Source organism: Callorhinus ursinus, unplaced genomic scaffold (assembly GCF_003265705.2).
Source record: "Callorhinus ursinus isolate GAN/ISIS: 27379988/994484 unplaced genomic scaffold, GSC_fseal_2.0 scaffold14, whole genome shotgun sequence".
Lineage (NCBI taxonomy): Eukaryota > Metazoa > Chordata > Mammalia > Carnivora > Otariidae > Callorhinus > Callorhinus ursinus.
The window spans coordinates 25,648,594-25,667,141 of NW_027397076.1; the positions used below are offsets into that span (position 1 = coordinate 25,648,594).

At 34.8% G+C, this 18,548-nt stretch overlaps 1 protein-coding gene across 23 annotated transcripts in view; it reads left to right on the plus strand.

The window, feature by feature from the left end:
- PPFIA2 (PTPRF interacting protein alpha 2) overlaps nt 1-18,548 on the plus strand; it is a 467,388-nt gene that overhangs the window by 402,089 nt on the left and 46,751 nt on the right. For all 23 annotated transcript variants that reach the window (XM_073900584.1, XM_073900585.1, XM_073900588.1 and 20 more), the window contains one exon: nt 7,162-7,255. In XM_073900584.1, the coding sequence (XP_073756685.1) occupies nt 7,162-7,255 (94 nt within the window). The remainder of the gene's footprint in view (nt 1-7,161; nt 7,256-18,548) is intronic.

Below are 18,548 nucleotides of genomic sequence, written 5' to 3' on the forward strand. Positions count from 1 at the left end.
ATATTTCAATTAATATTTAAACATGCTTATGTCCAGTCTGTATTTAAAGTCATCACTTGATCCTGCCATCTTCCTTAGATGTTAACTTATCTTTCCCTTACCTCTAATATCCAAGCTTAAATGAGTTGTCCACAGTTACTATTTTCACATTCTCATCTGTCAGTCACTTTATAACCTACCACAGCCTGACTTCCACACAAACTACTAAAATTCTAGAATCAATTTTAGTCTTAACCAACATAGAAGATTGGTTAAGACAATGAAGGATAGATGTTATCCCAGCAATTCAAAAGGATAGTAACACACTCAGGAGAGTATTTATTATGATGTGAACTTAAGGAAGAAGCAGTATATCTGAAACAGGAGACCTCTTCCTAAAAAATATAATTTGAAAGATTTTGGTACCAAAGTTGTATGTATAACAAATGATAGATATAAGCAAACATGTAAGAACAATGTCAGAAAGACCACTAGCCCCAAATAAACTGATGATTGGAAAAACTGTCCAGACCGAAAGGGGACTTATAAAATCCTATTACAATTTTTGTTTAGTAATTCTAAAATTTAAAGAAAATTAATAAAAGTAAGGTTTGCCTTATGTGATCAGTAAGTACACATAAGTGGAACTATTCAAAAATTCATTTTTGCTTTTGCTTGCTTAAAGAGAAAGATTTTACCCAGAAAAGAAGCATAACAAGAGGGAATTGAAACCCAACAGGGTTGAGATTTTGAGGGAAAAAAGAACACAGAGATAATCCAAAATCATTTCTGTCTTCCTGCTTTGAGTGAATAAGCATATGTTGAGCCATTCTTTCGTGTAGAGTACCAACCATGAACTTTAGTAAAATGGCTAAAGCATAACTGTTGGCATCAAAGAACTTTCAATTTATTAAAATAAAGCACATACACATACAACCTTTTATTTAAAACAAAACAAAACAAAACCTTCAGCATGTTCCTGACCCAGAAAAATTTTACCTGCTGCATTGTCTATCCTACCAGGATAGCTAGGGATAGGAGTTTTGAACCCCACAATCTAAGATTATACATCGGTTATTGGAATCCTGACTGGCTTGCCTTTTAATTCTATCTGAAGGCATTAACCTATTTTGAAGCAAAGCAAATTAAACTGTGTTAAAAATAACTATGTCAGATGACACTTGTTTGTTTTTCTGACAAAGTTACTCAGTTACAGAACAGGAAAGGCAGTGGGTGAGCTGTGACTCATGGCATCCCTGTGGACAAGATGTCAAAATGGGGTCTGGGTGATGGAAAAATTCGGTGGGGTTTATAACTGGTTGAATAATCCTCCTATTATAGTGCTAATGAGTAGAGTGATGCCACCTTGGATCAAGGTCCCTGGTGGCATAATTAGGACTCCTCTGTCTTTAGTCAATACAACCCCAGTCAGTTAACGTGAATATTTCAATAGCACAGGTATCCGATTTATGGATTACTGATATGGACAGAAAACACAAATAAAAAAAAAATAGAGTTGTTCTAAAAACTATCTCAAAAATATCTCTCCATATGATCTTAATACATTCTTTGATTTACTACCTGGGAAACACCAGGTCTCCCAGGTCTTCAGAGAACCCCAATTATAATGACTATAAAGAAAAAAAAGAACAGAACACACATGACCATCCTAGCTGATGTTAACAGTGAATGATAAGGATAAAGAACAGAGGCCATTGACAGACATTGTAAGAGAGGTGAACAGAAATCAAAGACGAAGAGATTTTCAAGTATGGAGAATTGATCCAATAAAACCAAATGCGACGAAGCTATGAAAAACAAAAACAGTAAAAACAAAAAAATATATTAAATTTGAACAGGCAGTGTCCCCAATTTTGAATGTATAAAATACATGTATCACTGAGTAAAAATAGATTGATAGATGATAGATAGAAAGATAGATAGATAGATAGATAGATAGATAGATAGATAGATAGATAGAAGCTACTTTTGAGAATTGCCTTAAGTGCACATGAAAAGCAATACATTCCCAAGAAATTTTTTGCCTCCTAAATTGCAGTTCTCTTTCCTTTATGGTCATCTGCCAGATTGTATTTTAGTTGCCCGAACTCACTGACCTACTATAATTAGCGTAATGAAGAAAATACCTTCATAATGACAAAAACAACATCAATATTGCACCAAAAATGTTCAGCAAGCACCCTTCTACACATGAAATTTGGGTGGCTTGTGCTGGCCTTTATCCAAAAATTTAGATTGTTCCTAGATGCTCTGGAGCCAACAGATACAATAGAAATTCCCAAAGTATCAATTACAGATGACTCATGCTCTTCATGGTGAAAGGGCCTTTCTTTGAATAAAAAACTATTTAGCTTCCATTATGAGTGCATTTTTTACACTTTATGAGCCAGGCCCTGTGTCTAGGTGCATTTTTCAGAGAGCTAACAGACTAACAGATACAGAGCAATTAAGTAACCATTTGTAAACTCAAAGTGTGTTTAAATCCAAGTGAATGCTATGGTTTAATACTAAAGAGAGGTCAGTTGAAAGAAAAGATGAAGCCACCAATGGGCACCAGATTGCAGTCTTCATCTCTGTGGAGTTAGAGCTCCCTTTTTAAATACAAGAACAGGGACCTCTATTGGATAAATGGAGAGGTATAGACCTTGCAATATGGGTTTTGGCTAGAAATTCCTATAGACTTGTATTTCAAGGGACAACATGAAATAAATTATGTTGAAAGGAATCTAAGGGCCAAGCAACATAGAGATATTTGCCGTCATAATTCAGATGAACAGATAGCTCCAACCAGTACTATTCATAGATCCGAGTATATAAGGGTCCTTTAGATTCCTTGGCCAGGGTCTTAGGAAGCCTCACACTTTGCAGCACCTTCCTTGGAATTTTCTATTATCCCTCTCTGGTACCTGGGAGAGTCTAGGGCTGGCTGTGCTATCGGGGCAGGACACTCTTAGCCAAGAAGCCAAGATTTGGACCTGTGTGGGTCTAATCACTGAAAGCACTGATTATTTTATTTTATTTTTTTTAATTATTATTATTATTTTTTTACCTTTCAGACCCTGGGGCAAACCAGGGAGGCAGTGCCATCTGGGCACGGTGCCTGATCCAAGCAAACCATGTGGATTTGGGTCCCTCTTTCTCCCCTTCAGAATGTACCTTGACCCTCTTTCCCGTGCTTGGGGTCAACCAGATATCCCAGGAAGCCCAGAGACTTACACCCATGAGGTTGTTCTGGGCCAGTGGCCCAACTCTGGTTGCAGGAGGGTGATCTGACAAGTGAATCACTCACTCCTGCTGTCTGGAATGCTATTGTATGATGTTGGACCACTAGATTGTTGTCCTGCTGATTTGGGGTTAACTCAAAATGTTTACGTAGAAAATGAGGTGGAGGGCGCCTGGGTGGCTCAGTTGGTTAAGCGACTGCCTTTGGCTCAGGTCATGATCCTGGAGTCCTGGGATCGAGTCCCGCATCGGGCTCCTTGCTCAGGCAGGGAGTCTGCTTCTCCCTCTGACCCTCTTGGATCTCGTGCTCTCTCTCTCTCTATCTCATTCTCTCTCTCAAATAAATAAAATCTTTAAAAAAAAAAGAAAAAAAAGAAAATGAGGTGGAAAAAATATTTGAGTGGGACCCTCACATCTTAGGAGTGGTCCTGTGTCCAACAACTTCAACTCCTACAAGACCTCACCAGTGTAAATGTGCTTAGTGATACCCTAGAGAACTTCACTGAAGGCAAGAATTTTGACTTGGGCATTTGCATGCACAACTACTGGGTGGCCACTGCCAAGTGATAAGCAATTTATTATCTGAGTAATCCAGTCAATCATGAAACTCAAGCCTTCAATGTCTGAGTGCCTCATGCCATGAGAGGGTGGAGAGTTAATGATGCTCTCTTAACATTCCTTTTTTTAAAAAAAAAAAAAAAAGATTTTATTTATTTGTCAGAGAGAGAGGGGGAAAGAGAGACAGAGGGCAAGCACAAGCAGGGGGAGCAGCAGGCAGAAGGAGAAGCAGGCTCCCCGCGTAGCAAGGAGCTCAAGGCGGGACTCCATCCCAGGACCCCAGGATCATGACCTGAGCCAAAGGTAGCCGCTTAACCTACTGAGCCACTCAGGCATCCCTCTCTTCACATTCCTAATGAACCTCCCATAGAGTGAGTAACCCCTAGCTTCCACAGGCTAGCGTTTCATATCAGGGTCACTCTTGCCATTTTAAGGATAGGCTAAAGGATTTTCTACTCATTAAAGAATTTAGAATCCTTGTTCCCTGCCCAGTATGTATCAGTTGCCCTTTGCAGTCACTGTGACATTTGAAAACGTGCCTCCCTCCCCAATCAACATATGCAAATATTAATTTCCTTCTGGAGATTGGTACTGTCTCCAGTTTAGAACCATCAGTATAGAGAGAGCTGTCCAACAGAAATATAATTCAAGCCACAAATGTGAGTCACATATATAATTTTTAATTTTCTAATAGCTACATTAAGAAAAGTAAAAAAAAAAGACCATTGAGTTAAGTTTTAATATTTTATTTAAGTCAGAATATTTCAACATGTAATCAACATAAAATTATTAGATATCTTATATTCTTTTGCATTCTGTTTTCAAAAGCATATGTGTATTTTATACTTCCAACACTTAATTTGGACCAGCCACATTTCAAGTGCTTCATAGCTCTGTATGACTAGTGAATAAAATGTTAGTATAGATACACAGACAGATATTCCTAAAGTCCACATAGCCATATGAACCCACTACCACCTGGACAAGAATAAGGCAGACACTCTCCAGAGTCAGAGGATCATCCATAGAGTAAGAGTTCATCACCTGGTTTGGCTGAGATCATTCTTACCAATAGCTGGAACCTGAACTTTGCTGGATCAGTTCTATGAAAGAAGGTTCTCATCCAGAAATATTTTAATCGGGCTTAAAAAATGCACCTGATTAGACTTTTGCTCCTGCTTAAGGGTACTGTCCTACATGTGATCCTTAAAAATAATTTTACCTACTATGGCCATAAATGTTATTTTGAAACAGGATATAGCTGTAATTCTCTATTAAATGCTCTATTCAAAGGACATTAGATTTTGAAGTAGCCAGAGTATTTCCAAGCTCCTCATGCTTTTTATTTTTATAGTTTTATTTATGAGAAACAAATTCTAATATCTTTTTTTTCTGGGTCTAGATTTGACTCACCGTATTCTTCCAGAGCTGTCTTTGTTTTCCTCCCAGAGCAATCATTTATTTAAAAATGTTAGTTTTGCTAATTAAAATGTTGGGTTCTTGAAAAAAAACTGAAATCATAATTTAGATGTTCTTTGCTGAGAAAAAATAGAAAGCCTGATTCATACAACCACTCAGTGGTCGAAATGTCTTGTTTATTGAATGGGTCTACCTCATCAATCTCTATGTCCCCATCTGGACTGATCAAGAATTTTGTAACTTTTAAGTGAATCATTCATTTCCATTTCCATTTCAAGAGAACAATTTTATTGTTACTTGCAGACTGTGAATAATAAGTTATGGATATACAGTAAGGCAAGTACACTGATGAGAGAAATAAAATGAAAATACCCACTCACTGTGCATAAATGGAAAATCTCACATTTAAAAATGACCCCCAAGAGTCCTTCATTCAGCTAGTGGATGATTTTCCTAATGGTACCCACAATGAAATTCTTTCATAATAAAAATTAAGTATTAATTACACATGTGCATAATAATAAAATAAATTTTGGTACTCAGCTTCAAAATTATTGACTAGATCTAGACAACAGTCACTGTGTTTTCAGTTAAAGAGGATTTTGTTACAATTATACAGTTCAGTAAGAGAGTTACTAGGCTATGAGATTAATATTTATGCCAATGCTGCAGAATTTATAGCATCAAGTATTATAGATTGTTTGCTAAAATAAATTATGAAAAGCATTAACAACAAAATTTGTCACTGGTGCTTTAATAAGATATTTCATTTCACTAGAAAAACCGTAACCTGGCCAACCCCTGCAAATGTGAAGTCGGGAAATTATGACAGAATAGTAAAAATTGGCTTTAGTAATTTTATTTATTGATATATTGGTGATGTGTGTGTGTGTGTGTGTGTGTGTGTGTGTGTTTAGTCTTTGTAAGGGTTAGTATTAGCTTGAGTCTTTCTACCTAATCTTGAGCTTAACTGGAATTTAAATCCCTTACACTTAAAAAATATGCATACCTTAACCCACTTAAAAATAGTGAACATTTTTTCATGTACCTTAGCTTCATGTTTTTTTGCATATAGTAAATATGAGAAAAAACAGAGCCCAGGATTAAGTTCTCATTTTTCAATTGTAACAAGAATTTATTAATTAATTATATGTTTATGGATCCTGAATGAAATAACTGCATTGTAAAATGTGTACTTCTGTGTTTGATTTCCAACATACTTTTTTTTTCTTCTTCCTTTCCCTGCAATGTTATGTATATTGCATATTTTCGAGCGCCAATAAAAATGACACTACAGTAAATAATCTATGGCCTGCTGAGTAAAAGCAGTTCTTACTAAGATCTTTTGAAGACATGATTTTTTCCAGATGTCATTATAAAATTTACAAAACAAAAGAAAACCTGCCAGAACATAAGAAGTTCTGGAAGTAGGGCTTATACCAAAGGTTATAGGAGTCAGCCAGGTGAGGAAAAGATGATTCCAAAAGCAGGATATGAAAGATCTTTAGAAATCAGCAAATGCCTCTACATTCCCTTGGCTTGGAATTGAAGACATGCACCTGATTGGGTTCATTGGGCTATCATGTATCCCATTATATATAAAATATGTCACATTTTTCAAATGTTGAAAAAAACCTCACTCACTACACCCATACTTGCTCTTGTTTTTCGTAAGAAGAAGAAAGGACCTTGAAGCTTGCAGACCGTACTTATCCATGTGTTTATTATGTATTATGTTGCTGCTGGGTGCAGTTGAATAGGAGGCTAATAGGGTACCTTGTCTTTTCATTCTCTCAGTGTATGTCCATTTGTGTACCCATGCCATTTTACACATGTTGGGTTGGAAATATAAAGACTATCTGAGAAAGAAAAAAGAATATGTGGTTACTGAACCTGTTGATCATCTAACTTTTAAATTGACACAATGTATCCAACCTAATATGAATAGTTACTTCTTCACAGGAGGCTTTATGGAGACTGAGGCTGCCGCTCAGGAGTCCCTGGGGCTAGGCAAACTTGGAACTCAAGCTGAGAAGGATAGAAGACTGAAGAAAAAGTAGGTTTGGAGATTTTCTTCTTCCTTTTTCTAGCTTTTACTGACTATTATTTGTGGGGAATTAAAAAGACAGTAGTTGAAAGCAACAGACCAAGGCCACTGTTGTCCTAGGATTCCCTAAAACTACTCAGTGCTGGGATTTCCTGCTTCTACTCAGCTACAGTTTGAAATAGGTATACAAATCTTCGGCCTATAATAGAAATAAACAGTTTATTCTAAGAGACCAATGCATTTATTGCAAAACTCGTATATATTGAAAGTATTTAAATGTAGCCTCGTAAGTAATATAATAATCTATTTGATGTTAAATCCAGTACTGAATTGGTATGATAAAATGAGAACCTATACCATCCAACTTTGTGTTTCCTCTTACAACAATTAAAGTACCTCCTCTTAAATTGGAGTATTTAAAAGGAGAATATTTCTCTGACTGATTGAACATAAACTTATTTTAGACCCGGGGCAGATTGTTTTGCATCTGTCAGGAAACTGATAGTGTATCTTTTCATTCACATATAATATGGAACATTTAAATGACTTGCAAAATTGGCAAATTTTGAGTCTCAGCAGCTGTTAGAAAGCTAGTGGGTCTATAAATAACATATTTTTAAAATACAAAATAGCATTTTCAGGGATGAAATAATACCTATAAAACATGTTCTTTAAAAGCCAAAGGATTTCTCTATTCCAGAATATATTGGTTGGTTACTCCTTTACCTCTCCTCCCTCTCAAATATTTGTTTGTAGTTTTCATGTTTACCTTCTTTCCTATGAAATAATATTCATTGCTCTAGTTACCATTTTTATAAGAGATATGCTCATATGGTTATAGTATTTGGGATAATCAGTTGACTTCATATTTTGCTTTCTCATTTGCTTTACAGATGTTTACTAATAATGAGAAAATACAGACTTGCAAGTTGTAGAAGAGCTCATTGGCCTAATTATTTCATTAATTTTCTACTTATTAAAATTATATATGTATATATATGTATCCAAATGTAATAGAAGCACTGTGCAGAAATAAAGAAGTGACCTTGAGAGCATTATTTCTTGAATACAACCAAATGCTCAGTTGCATTCAGTGCAATAAATATTTCTTCTTTCATTACAGATCACTCAAAAATATAACTAAATCTTATCACAATCTGTTCAAACTCTCTTAATTTTATTTATTACTATAAGGAATGCTTTATTCAATTTTATGGCTATTTAATGAGAAAAAAATTCTTCTAAAAATCTGTTTTGATAGATTCTTTAGAATTTATTTCAAGTCTAAAGAACTAATTTTATTTATTTAAAATTATTTTAAGTCTAAAGGAATAAGAGTAATTAAAACCCAGGCTGGCTAATAAACTTGGTTTATTTCACTTAAAAGTTAATTTTCATTTTTTCTATAATGAAATATTTATATGTAATGGCAATTTGACCAGTTTTCACATTGCATAGAAGGGTGATATTGAGGCAAATAATATATTTCATTGGTTTATTTATGGAACCAAGTTAAATGTCTTTTTTAACAGTTACTAAAGTTAAACATTTCCAATTATGCAGTGATTTTAAGACTAATATATTTAAAATTTATTATTAACTTTAAACACTGTTGGATTAACTTAATGTTAATTTTATGGAGTTATTTCTCAAATCCTAACTACCCTCATAGTCAGAAACCAATTTTAGTTCTAGATTTGGTTTGAAGATTTTACTATACTTGACTTTTGAGTTTTATTTTGCAAAATGTTTTGGCAAAATATAATTTTAAAATGTATTAAATAAAACATTTGTCTTTAATATTAAGAAGAATATTAAGAACATTCTGTAATATAATAAAGGATAACATTTCTCAGTACAATTATTTCCTATAGGATAATGGTATTTGGGTTAAAAAGAATCCAACAAGGCAAGACAGAGTTGATTAATGGAAGAACAGAAGTATTTCTGTTATTATTGATTATTCCATAGCAGGTACCTCAGGAGTATAAATATGTAACCAGTATTTATGAGACATATATAAGTGCTAACCCTTATTCAGGACTTGAATGACACTGCGCCTTGGTTTCTGGATTACCAAAGAGTGAAGTGTCTTCATGTAATGAGTTTTATAAGATAGAAAAGATCAATTATTTCATGTTTATTGGTCTTTCAAGATGGATAAGAAATTCAGGTACATTTTACTGAAAAATAAACCAAGGCAAAAATGGAACAATTTCTTTGAAAATATTGAACACTATCAGTTTATGTGCATAGTTGGAATGACTGTAGCTTCCTCACAGTTGTTGCTGTATGTTCTATCCACTGACCAAGCCAAATGATGTTTCCAGGACAAAGTACTTAGCTTAGACCTATGTTCACTGCCCCAAAGTTTATATCAGAGCTTCATTAGTCTCAGTGGGAATAAGCAGAGCTGAAGAAAAATAAAAATCTTCGTTTCAACTTTACTAGTATATCAGGTATCTACAGTTGACAATCTGTGGATTGAAATTTAATTGAGAGAAATCCTATCTCAAGAAGTTAGTTATGACACATTTTTTAAAAACCATATGTGGGAGATACTTTCAGAGAACAGCACTCAAGATATTCCACAAATTCTTGCAAAGTTCAGAAATTTGTAATGTTGGCAATCCCAAACAAAGGTCTAATTTGAGGCACATTTCCCATCCAGCAAATTAAGCACACGCAGGTTAGAACAGCTTACTGGGTCTGGGTCCCTACTTCATTCTACTTTTACTTTGCTTTGTGATGTAGGAATTTGTTTTTTCTTATATTTCTCGTTATTTTCCTATGATTAGACATAGGACTAGTACAATAGTGGATCTTCTAAAGCACCCACTGTTCAAGAAAATCTTGTTGACCTTTCCCTTCCTGAGTTGGATATTACCATGCAGGTGCTATTCAATCAGAGCACCATCTTATCTAGGCCTGAAGTCCATCTACTGTTGTTCTGTCTGGTTTGCTTTTACTATGCCTTATCTTTGCTGTTCTTCCCTTTAAAGCTTTAATTACATTAATTATTCCAGTAGGTTTATATGGTATACGGTTAGTACCTACAATAACTGTGTCAAATTGAAACTCATCTAGTAATTCTTCAAGTACTTCACATTAATTTCTGGTCTTCCCCGCTAAAATTGAATAGTTTTTCTGTGGCCTCATGATACAGCTGTCCTAATCTTTAAGAACTGAGTCACGTATTCTCAGTATGTTCTCTCCACTTTAAAATGGTGATTCTCATAGTTCTCTTGATGTGGGCTCCTGCTGGAATATCACAGCTCTCGGAGATCTTGTCCATCATCCTTTGTTTGATTTCAGTGGACTCCAGGCACCTTCTCTAACTTAACACATGCTAAATGGCATCTCCATTTCTAAAATTCACATTATGAGCAACTAGCCCTGAGAATTTCACCTCTCCCCTTTTATACCTGTCACCCTGATCTTTAGGAACTTATTCCTCCTTCTTAGCTCTCCAGCCAATGTTTTAATCTAAGATCTACAGCCACTTGCTCAAGATGGCCAACTAAAGCCAACCACACAACTACGAAAAGTAATTGGGGCATGATAGAAGCTATTGCAAGGTCACAAACTTACATGGTCTGGCCCATCAGAATCTGAATTTCTTTTTTTGTTGTTTTGTCTGAGCATAATATTTTTATTGAAGTGTAATTAACATACAATGTTATATTAGTTTCAAGTGTACAACATATTGATTCAACAATTATGTAGATTATGCAGTGCTGAATTTCTAAATGTTCTTTAAGTCCCCAAATTTTCCTTAGGGTTTAGATGTGGGTCTTTTAGGACCCAATAACTAGAAACTCTGTTCTTCACCTAAGTTTAGAACCTATTTGATAATAGACAAAGGGGTCAGGCAGTTAGAGATCAAAATGTCAACTTTATTACCAATCTACCAATCGAGCTATTAGGGTATGACTTATGAATATGGCAAAAATGGGGGTTTCCCAAAACTGAAGCTCAGAATTAGAAAAACTTAACCTGACATGGAAAGAGCTGGATTGTCACAGATTTCCAAAGTGTGCAAGTATAATTCCCATCTCTCCTAAAAATAGCAATCTATAATATTATGATTCTGTAAATATGTCTCTCTAGAATCAAGGACTAGGAACTCACAAGGAAGGAAATGAAATTTTATGTCATTAGCATTTAAAAGAATTTTCAAAGTTTTAACATTTCAATGTTAAATGTATTAATATCTTATTATACTTCTTGCCTTTATTTTCCTGGAATATACATAGCTGACAATTTCCCATCACCATTTCTAGAAATGTGATGCTAGGGTGTATGGCAATCTCCCTGAGTTTTTAGAGAATCTGGAAATATATTTTACATATAAAATTAGTTGATAATTGCCAAAAGTGTAAAGCTATTGGTTCAAAGTGATTTTCTCTCAAAACTTTAAGAGTACTGGTCTTCTTGCTTCTAGTTATATCTAATATCAATTGATTGTCATTCTTTTGTATATAACATGTAGGGTTTATTTTCTCTCTCTCTCTCTCTGAGAGTTTTAAGAATTTCCTCTTTATCTTTGGGGTTCAGGAATGTAAGTATTTCTATTCAAATATTTTTTGTTTCTTTTTTCTGCTTTATACTTGCAATCTGAAGTCTAGTTAGTCTGGCCTGTTTTACATGTATTGACTTAAAAATTGTTCACTTCTAGACTCAACTTTAATTCCAAGAAGCCCATTTTTAGAGACTTAGAAGATTAAAGATGAAGTTGTCTGTTTCAGTAGTAATACACTGGTCTAACACTCTCATGACCGTCCCTGATAGGCAGTGAACATATTCAAATTGACAGAATACCCTGGGAATGGTTACTTATCTCTAGAAATATAAATTCTGAAATCTTCATCTTAATTTTTATCTGCAAATTTTCCTCCTGCATTTTTACACTACATAATTTTTTACTGAAACATGTGCATACTGAGGTCTTTTGTATCTTGAGACTTAAATTGAAAAATCCCATATAAATATTAATATACTAATTTATCATTTTCGATCTTTAGTTATAATATAGGTAATGTGTTATTATTGCTATGTTAGATATGCTATATTCTTCCAAGTGGATATCATTGCTAAATGAATATGAATTTGAAATCAATTTTTCAACATCATTAAAATGAAATTAACATTCCAACTCAGCTATCAGCAGCATCCTCCAGAGAAGCGGTTTTATCCTTGGAGCATGGCAGTCAGAGTCAATCACTACCAATGAATCTTTATGTTAGAACTTCAAAGACATAAAAGTGAAGCTCTATAGATTTAGTTAATTTATTTCCATTGCAATCCTAAGGGTCTTCCTCGGTGCATAATCTTTAATGTGTTTTGAGACTCTGCACTTTTAATCCTTGGCATTTGGAAGGCTCAGAGTTTGCATATCTCTAAGTAAAATAAATATCACTGAAAATATTCATAATGAAAGGTATCACATAAATTCCACAACATTCATTCATTCAATAAATATTTATTAAGTGTCTGTGTGCCAAGTTAAACTTATAAATGAGTTGTATTCCAGAGGTTAATTTGTAAGACGTGTGTTAGAAGCTTTGAATACATTTTGCCATCTAAGTATATATATGGAAGGTAAATGTCTTTGCTTCCTCCGCAAAAATCTATTTTGTAAGCATGCTATAGGAATCGAATCTGACTAGACAAAGCAAAAGGGGCAATTCATGATAGGATATTAGAGTATCTCAAAGATTTCAGAAACAACAAGGGCAGGACAACTCCAAAATTTCAACAGTAAGAGATTATGAAATATTTCTCTAGAGTGTTTTCAAGAGCTCATATATTCTGTTTCACCCCATTCCAAATTTTCAATTCCTGGGGGGAAAGCATGTGATTGGCTCAGTGTGGAACCGATATTTGTACTTGGATCCATCAGTTATAGTCAAAGGTTCATTTAATACAGATAAGACCACAGGAGAACACTCCAGAGACTCAACTCAAAAGGATCTAATAAAGTAGAATATTCCAGAACCTAAACCTGACGTCCTCAATATTTCTCTGGGAAAATGTGTCCCAGTTTCCTACTCGAAATTTCACAAGCATGTCTTCTCTGCCTGCACTGAGATAGAGCTCCCTTTGCCTTGCCATCCGATCCTATGTACCCTGCCTAGCTCCAGCCGTGGACAATTGTAAAAATTCCCTAAACCTAATAATAATAATAATAATAATAATAATAATAATAATATCCAAAGACTAAAGGCCAAAATGCATTGAAATTTTTTAGGAAAAGAAAGATAAGAAAAATCAGAGTGTTTTTAAAAATATTTATATTAGATATATTCTGTCTATTTGTGGGAAAGAAAAGAACCCAGAATGAATAGGGTTGCTGTTTTGAGCTTACAGTGCAATGTTAATAGATTAGAATAAGGAGATCAGAAGCCCTGTGTAGTCGCCATATTTTCTGCCCAGGAGAAACATTTTTGACATGGAAAGAGTAAAATAAGAATTAGTAGTAGGAAATTAAAACTTAAGATAGTTACATATACTAGAAGAATGACCTCCTTTTCTAAATAAATCCATACCATTTGTCTTCATTGAAATATATCCTGGATTAATGGAATATGCAAATGATAATTTTTCATTCATTCACTTAATGCCTACTATGTCCCAAGGACTGTGTTAGAAACTGATATTCAGATTACACAGTTCCATTTTTCAAAGTGCTTGTAGACAGACAGACACGAAAACAAATTATTGCACGTATTTCAGAGGCCATGATCGCTTCTCTGAATCACTAGTTTTTGAACAGAATTTAAAAATAAAGGTGCTGCACACCTAAAGCCACCTCATGTTCTTATTTGAAAGTTGTTCTGATTACCTCATTGTTAGATTCCAAAATAAATGTGTAACATTTATTAGATTATTTTTGATCAATAAGAAAGGAGATTATTGATGACCAAGGGTAAATGGAGTCCTTTAAGAATAAGCTAGACAGGTAGAGGAGGGAAAATGCTGTAAAAACAGCTTTATTGAGTTCAGCAAGGTATTTCTCTTACTTTGTAAATGGTATCTGTAAACATACCGGGTTGAAACTAACAAAATGGATTTATATCTGATGGGACCATTGTGATCTGAACAAAAAAGCTGATGACATAGAAAGTGCCTGACTCAGCTCTTTCACAAGTGATCTAAATAAGGGTATCAGATTTGTGGAGGAATGAAGCTAGAAGGCATAGTTAAGGTTTTAGATAAATCATTTTACTTAAGGAAGACCTTTACGTAGAGATCCAGATCGAAGAAGGTAAAGTTTAATAAGGATGTTTGTATCGTTCTCCATCCAGTTTCATGGCTACCCTTGCCGGTTACTTGTGTATAGGAGGCTATGATGTGTGTCTGTGAAAAAGGACACGGTAGCAATGTCTGGCAAGGAAGTTAATGATTTTCAGTATCCATAAAAGCAACTGATAGGACCAACATTCTGTGTGCTGCACAGATCACAGATCATAACTGGATATTGTGTTAATTTCTGGGAAATATACTTGAAGTGGATATATTCAAACCAGGATCTGTTCCAAGGAACATGACCAGTATCTTCATGATTAGACCTTGGGCCAAAAGTCAGAGGTTGTTACAGATAAATTTGAGCTGAATCTAAGTGAGAACTGTTAGCAGTCACATATCTGAGAAGAAAGAATTAACCACCTGGAAAGAGAGTCGTTCCTCATGATTCTGTCGAATATAGACCTGCCAAGTATGTATATGTGGCAGAATTATTATATGGGGGATTCAAATTATATAAGACATTGACTTACATGCTCTTCAAATTGTCCCTACCCTGGAATTCTATTATTCTCCATATAATTCAGAGAACAGAACTCAGGAGAACCCAGGCTTTTTTATTTTACTTATTTTTTTTTTTTTAACATCGCAGTGCCTGGCATATTGGAAGTACTGAAAACATATTTTCTGAATAACTGAATGCATGAAAAGAAGCTGCACGGGGAAAGAACCCTAAAGAAAACCTAAGAAAAGAACAGATACTAGGGCAGTGATTTCTACTCAGATGACCAAACCAGGAAACTGGACTTCATCTTCGCCCTTAGTCTTCTTGTCCTTATTCTTCCTCTGTGCACCTCTGTTTACTATCATTCCATATACTCGCTCTTTAAAATCTCTCAAATGAATTGATTTTCTTCTTTCCTTTTTCAGACCATCGTAGTAAAGCCATGTTCCGTTCTTGCCTTCCTGTAATCCATTCTTCACACTTCAGCTAAAGAGATCTATCTGAATTAAGTTTCTGAACCTGCCTACCATCCCTCAATTATTACTTAGCTTCCTTAGGATAAATTCCAGATGCCTTTATATGGCCCACAAATCCCTGCATCATCTGGTCCCTATTTATCTCACCAGCTTTATCTCTGTCTACTTCCCATCTTGCATGTTATGGTCTTAATATATTTAATATCTGTTACTTATTTGTAATTACTCCTCTCTCCCTGTGTGCATATATCCTGTTCCATTTTCCTCCTCATTCTTTGTATGGTAATGATAATCATTATCTATTATATTTGTAATAACTGATAATCACGTTGAGCAGTCACAATATTCTAGGTGGTGTTCCATACACATTTTACATGCATTATCTCTTTTAATTTTCACAAAGCCTTCAAGGTAGCAGCTGCTATTTTCCTCCACCTGTGAGGAAATACAGCTTTCCAGGGCCTGGGCCATACAAGGGGCCGGACCTACAGAGCTTAGCTTTCCTCTAAGTTATTTGGGATCTCAGGGTAAAGCTGCAATGTAAAACATGTGGCTGTCTGTCAGCTGGACCTTGAATATTCTATATAATTTTGGATGCTTAAATAGGGAGTCAAAAAAGAACTCCTCACTCTCTTTATACCCTAAAAAGAGTAGCATATTTTTTCTAGAGAATAGTTAGTTTCTCATCTGACCCTATCCCATCTTTCAACATGAGCAACAAATATATTCAAACCAAACACCTTTTTTTTTTTTTTTAAGACTGGGAGGGGGACGTAGTTTCAAAACACAAGATGTAGATGTTATAAGCTTGCTTTCTTATATATAATTAGCCACATATAATATCTCAAAGTTTGATATAAGAATAGTAATGATCACTTATAAATAAGTATATAAGAAATTTAAATGTGTCCTTGAATCAATCTTAGGCTATTCGTCCCAATAAAACTTACAAAGTCAGTATCAAACAGCAAGGATAATTAACCTCCTTTTTAAAGAAAAAAAAGTCACTAAATAGGGTACATTTAAATATAATGCTGGCATCTTAATCTGGAAAGAATTACCCCCATTTGTTCCCACAAATACAGGATCTTATATTGGCTCTGCATAGGTTTTTCCTAAGGTCTTTGAAGATACTGTCTCTTCTAGCAGTTATTTAAAATTAGCCAGCCGTCAAGCAAGGTTCTCTTCCTTGTTTCCATGTTCCTAAGAAGGGCAGTGATTATCTATATCTCATAGCTAGAGTTTTATTTAAAAAATAGTTCTATACCAAAACATTTCCAATAAAAAATATAAGTATGTGTATATGTATGTTTTATGCACATGTATATGCAAAAATACAATTAAATGTCTTTGTTTCAGATTTTACATAATCAAAACTTTACCCATGGGCCTCACTGGGTTAAATTTACTAGGCAAATGAACAGCAAAATTCTTAGAAGAATAAAGATTTCTTAACCTCTCTAAAAGAGTCTCAAGAATCTCAAACTTTAGCTATTTGAAATCGATATGAACTTTAAAGAAAAGTTATTTCTGAAGTAGTGTGATGATGAACCCTACTGAAAACTTCTGAACCATTTTCTTTCAATTATAAAGATCACTAGAAATATGCTTGAACATTTATTTATCTGTATCCCAGCACACTAGCCTCTGTCTGTCCTCTTCTTGCTTCCTGTTTAGCTTAGATTCCATGGGCATAATTTCAATACACTCAAAAATCCCTAAACTTTTTTGCTCCTCTTTCATTTGGTTGTATCCACAAGTCATACTCACAGCCACCAGTGAATTTTCTTTCCTCATGTCTGTGTTTGAACACCTCTGTGCTGCCGGAAGACATTATAGCAGAAGTTGAGCCAGCTTCATTTGGGAACTCAGCAGTGCCCAATAATTGCAGTATTTTTCTCTTACCAATCTTGTTTCTACTCTCTGCCGCTTTCATTAGAGACCTCCGCGGTCCTCAAACCTGCATCTTCTGCACATGAGCTCACAGTCTGCCTCAGAGGAAGAGAAAAAAGAAACCAACAGGGTGCCCTAAATTATTTGCTGCCAAATACACACTAACACTTGTCCTTCTCCTGTTTTATTAGAGGAAAGTAGGATACTCTCTTCTTGCCTGTGCCCATCTCTTCCCAGTTTCTTAGTCATGTTGTGCTGACTTCGCATTTGCTCTCATACCTTCAGATTCTGCTCTCTTCTGTATTTTGGCCATCAGCATTTAAACATTCTCAGGTTTCACCTATTAAGAGAAATCTTCTCTTTATTCCACATTTCCACATCAGTTCCTACCCATTCACTTCCCAATCCGGTGTTAATAATTGATTTTAAAATCTTTCTGAGTCACCAACTCGAACCTAAAGAATCGAGAGGCAATCACATTCCACATATGAAGCTCATGTAGTGACTTATTTATCATGTGAAGTTTTAACACTCAAAGTTGACTAGTTTATAAACAGGCAAAGGCCCATTCATTCAGTAAGAGATCTAGAGGATTGAAGTGAGACAGCTCAAAAGTTTCAGGCACCCATTTTGGACTATGACATGTTAGCTGGTAATGTCTCCTTGTGTCTGGATGTCTGCTGATGTTCCCAAGGAAGACATGCTAATAATTGGATTTGATCTTATTCATTAAATGGTAACTTAAAACCTATTCTTTTTCTATATCAATTAAAACTTGGTATTTGCCTGTTACTCACAGACGTCTTTAACTGAAGAACATTTATTTTTCACAGACTCTGTCTTGCTATTATCATAACCTTGACAATCTGGAGTGAAGAGAAAAAAGAATAATGAGGTTATGTGTTGTTGTAAATAACTGCTTGTAAGAAAGAATATAGAAAGAAGAAAAATTAAACACTTTATCTAGATGAAAAAACTGTGCAAATATATACTCCCTCTGACATGAATTTATAGTATATTCCCACAACATATGTCAGAGTCATTTATGACTCTAGCTTTTTGTCCTTTGCAGAACATCTTTTTTAAGTCATGAGCTAAAACACTTAATATTATAAAGTGAGATAACTGCTCAGTATTGCTTTAAATTAATTGACTATGGAGAACAAGAAAGTTCAGAAAAACT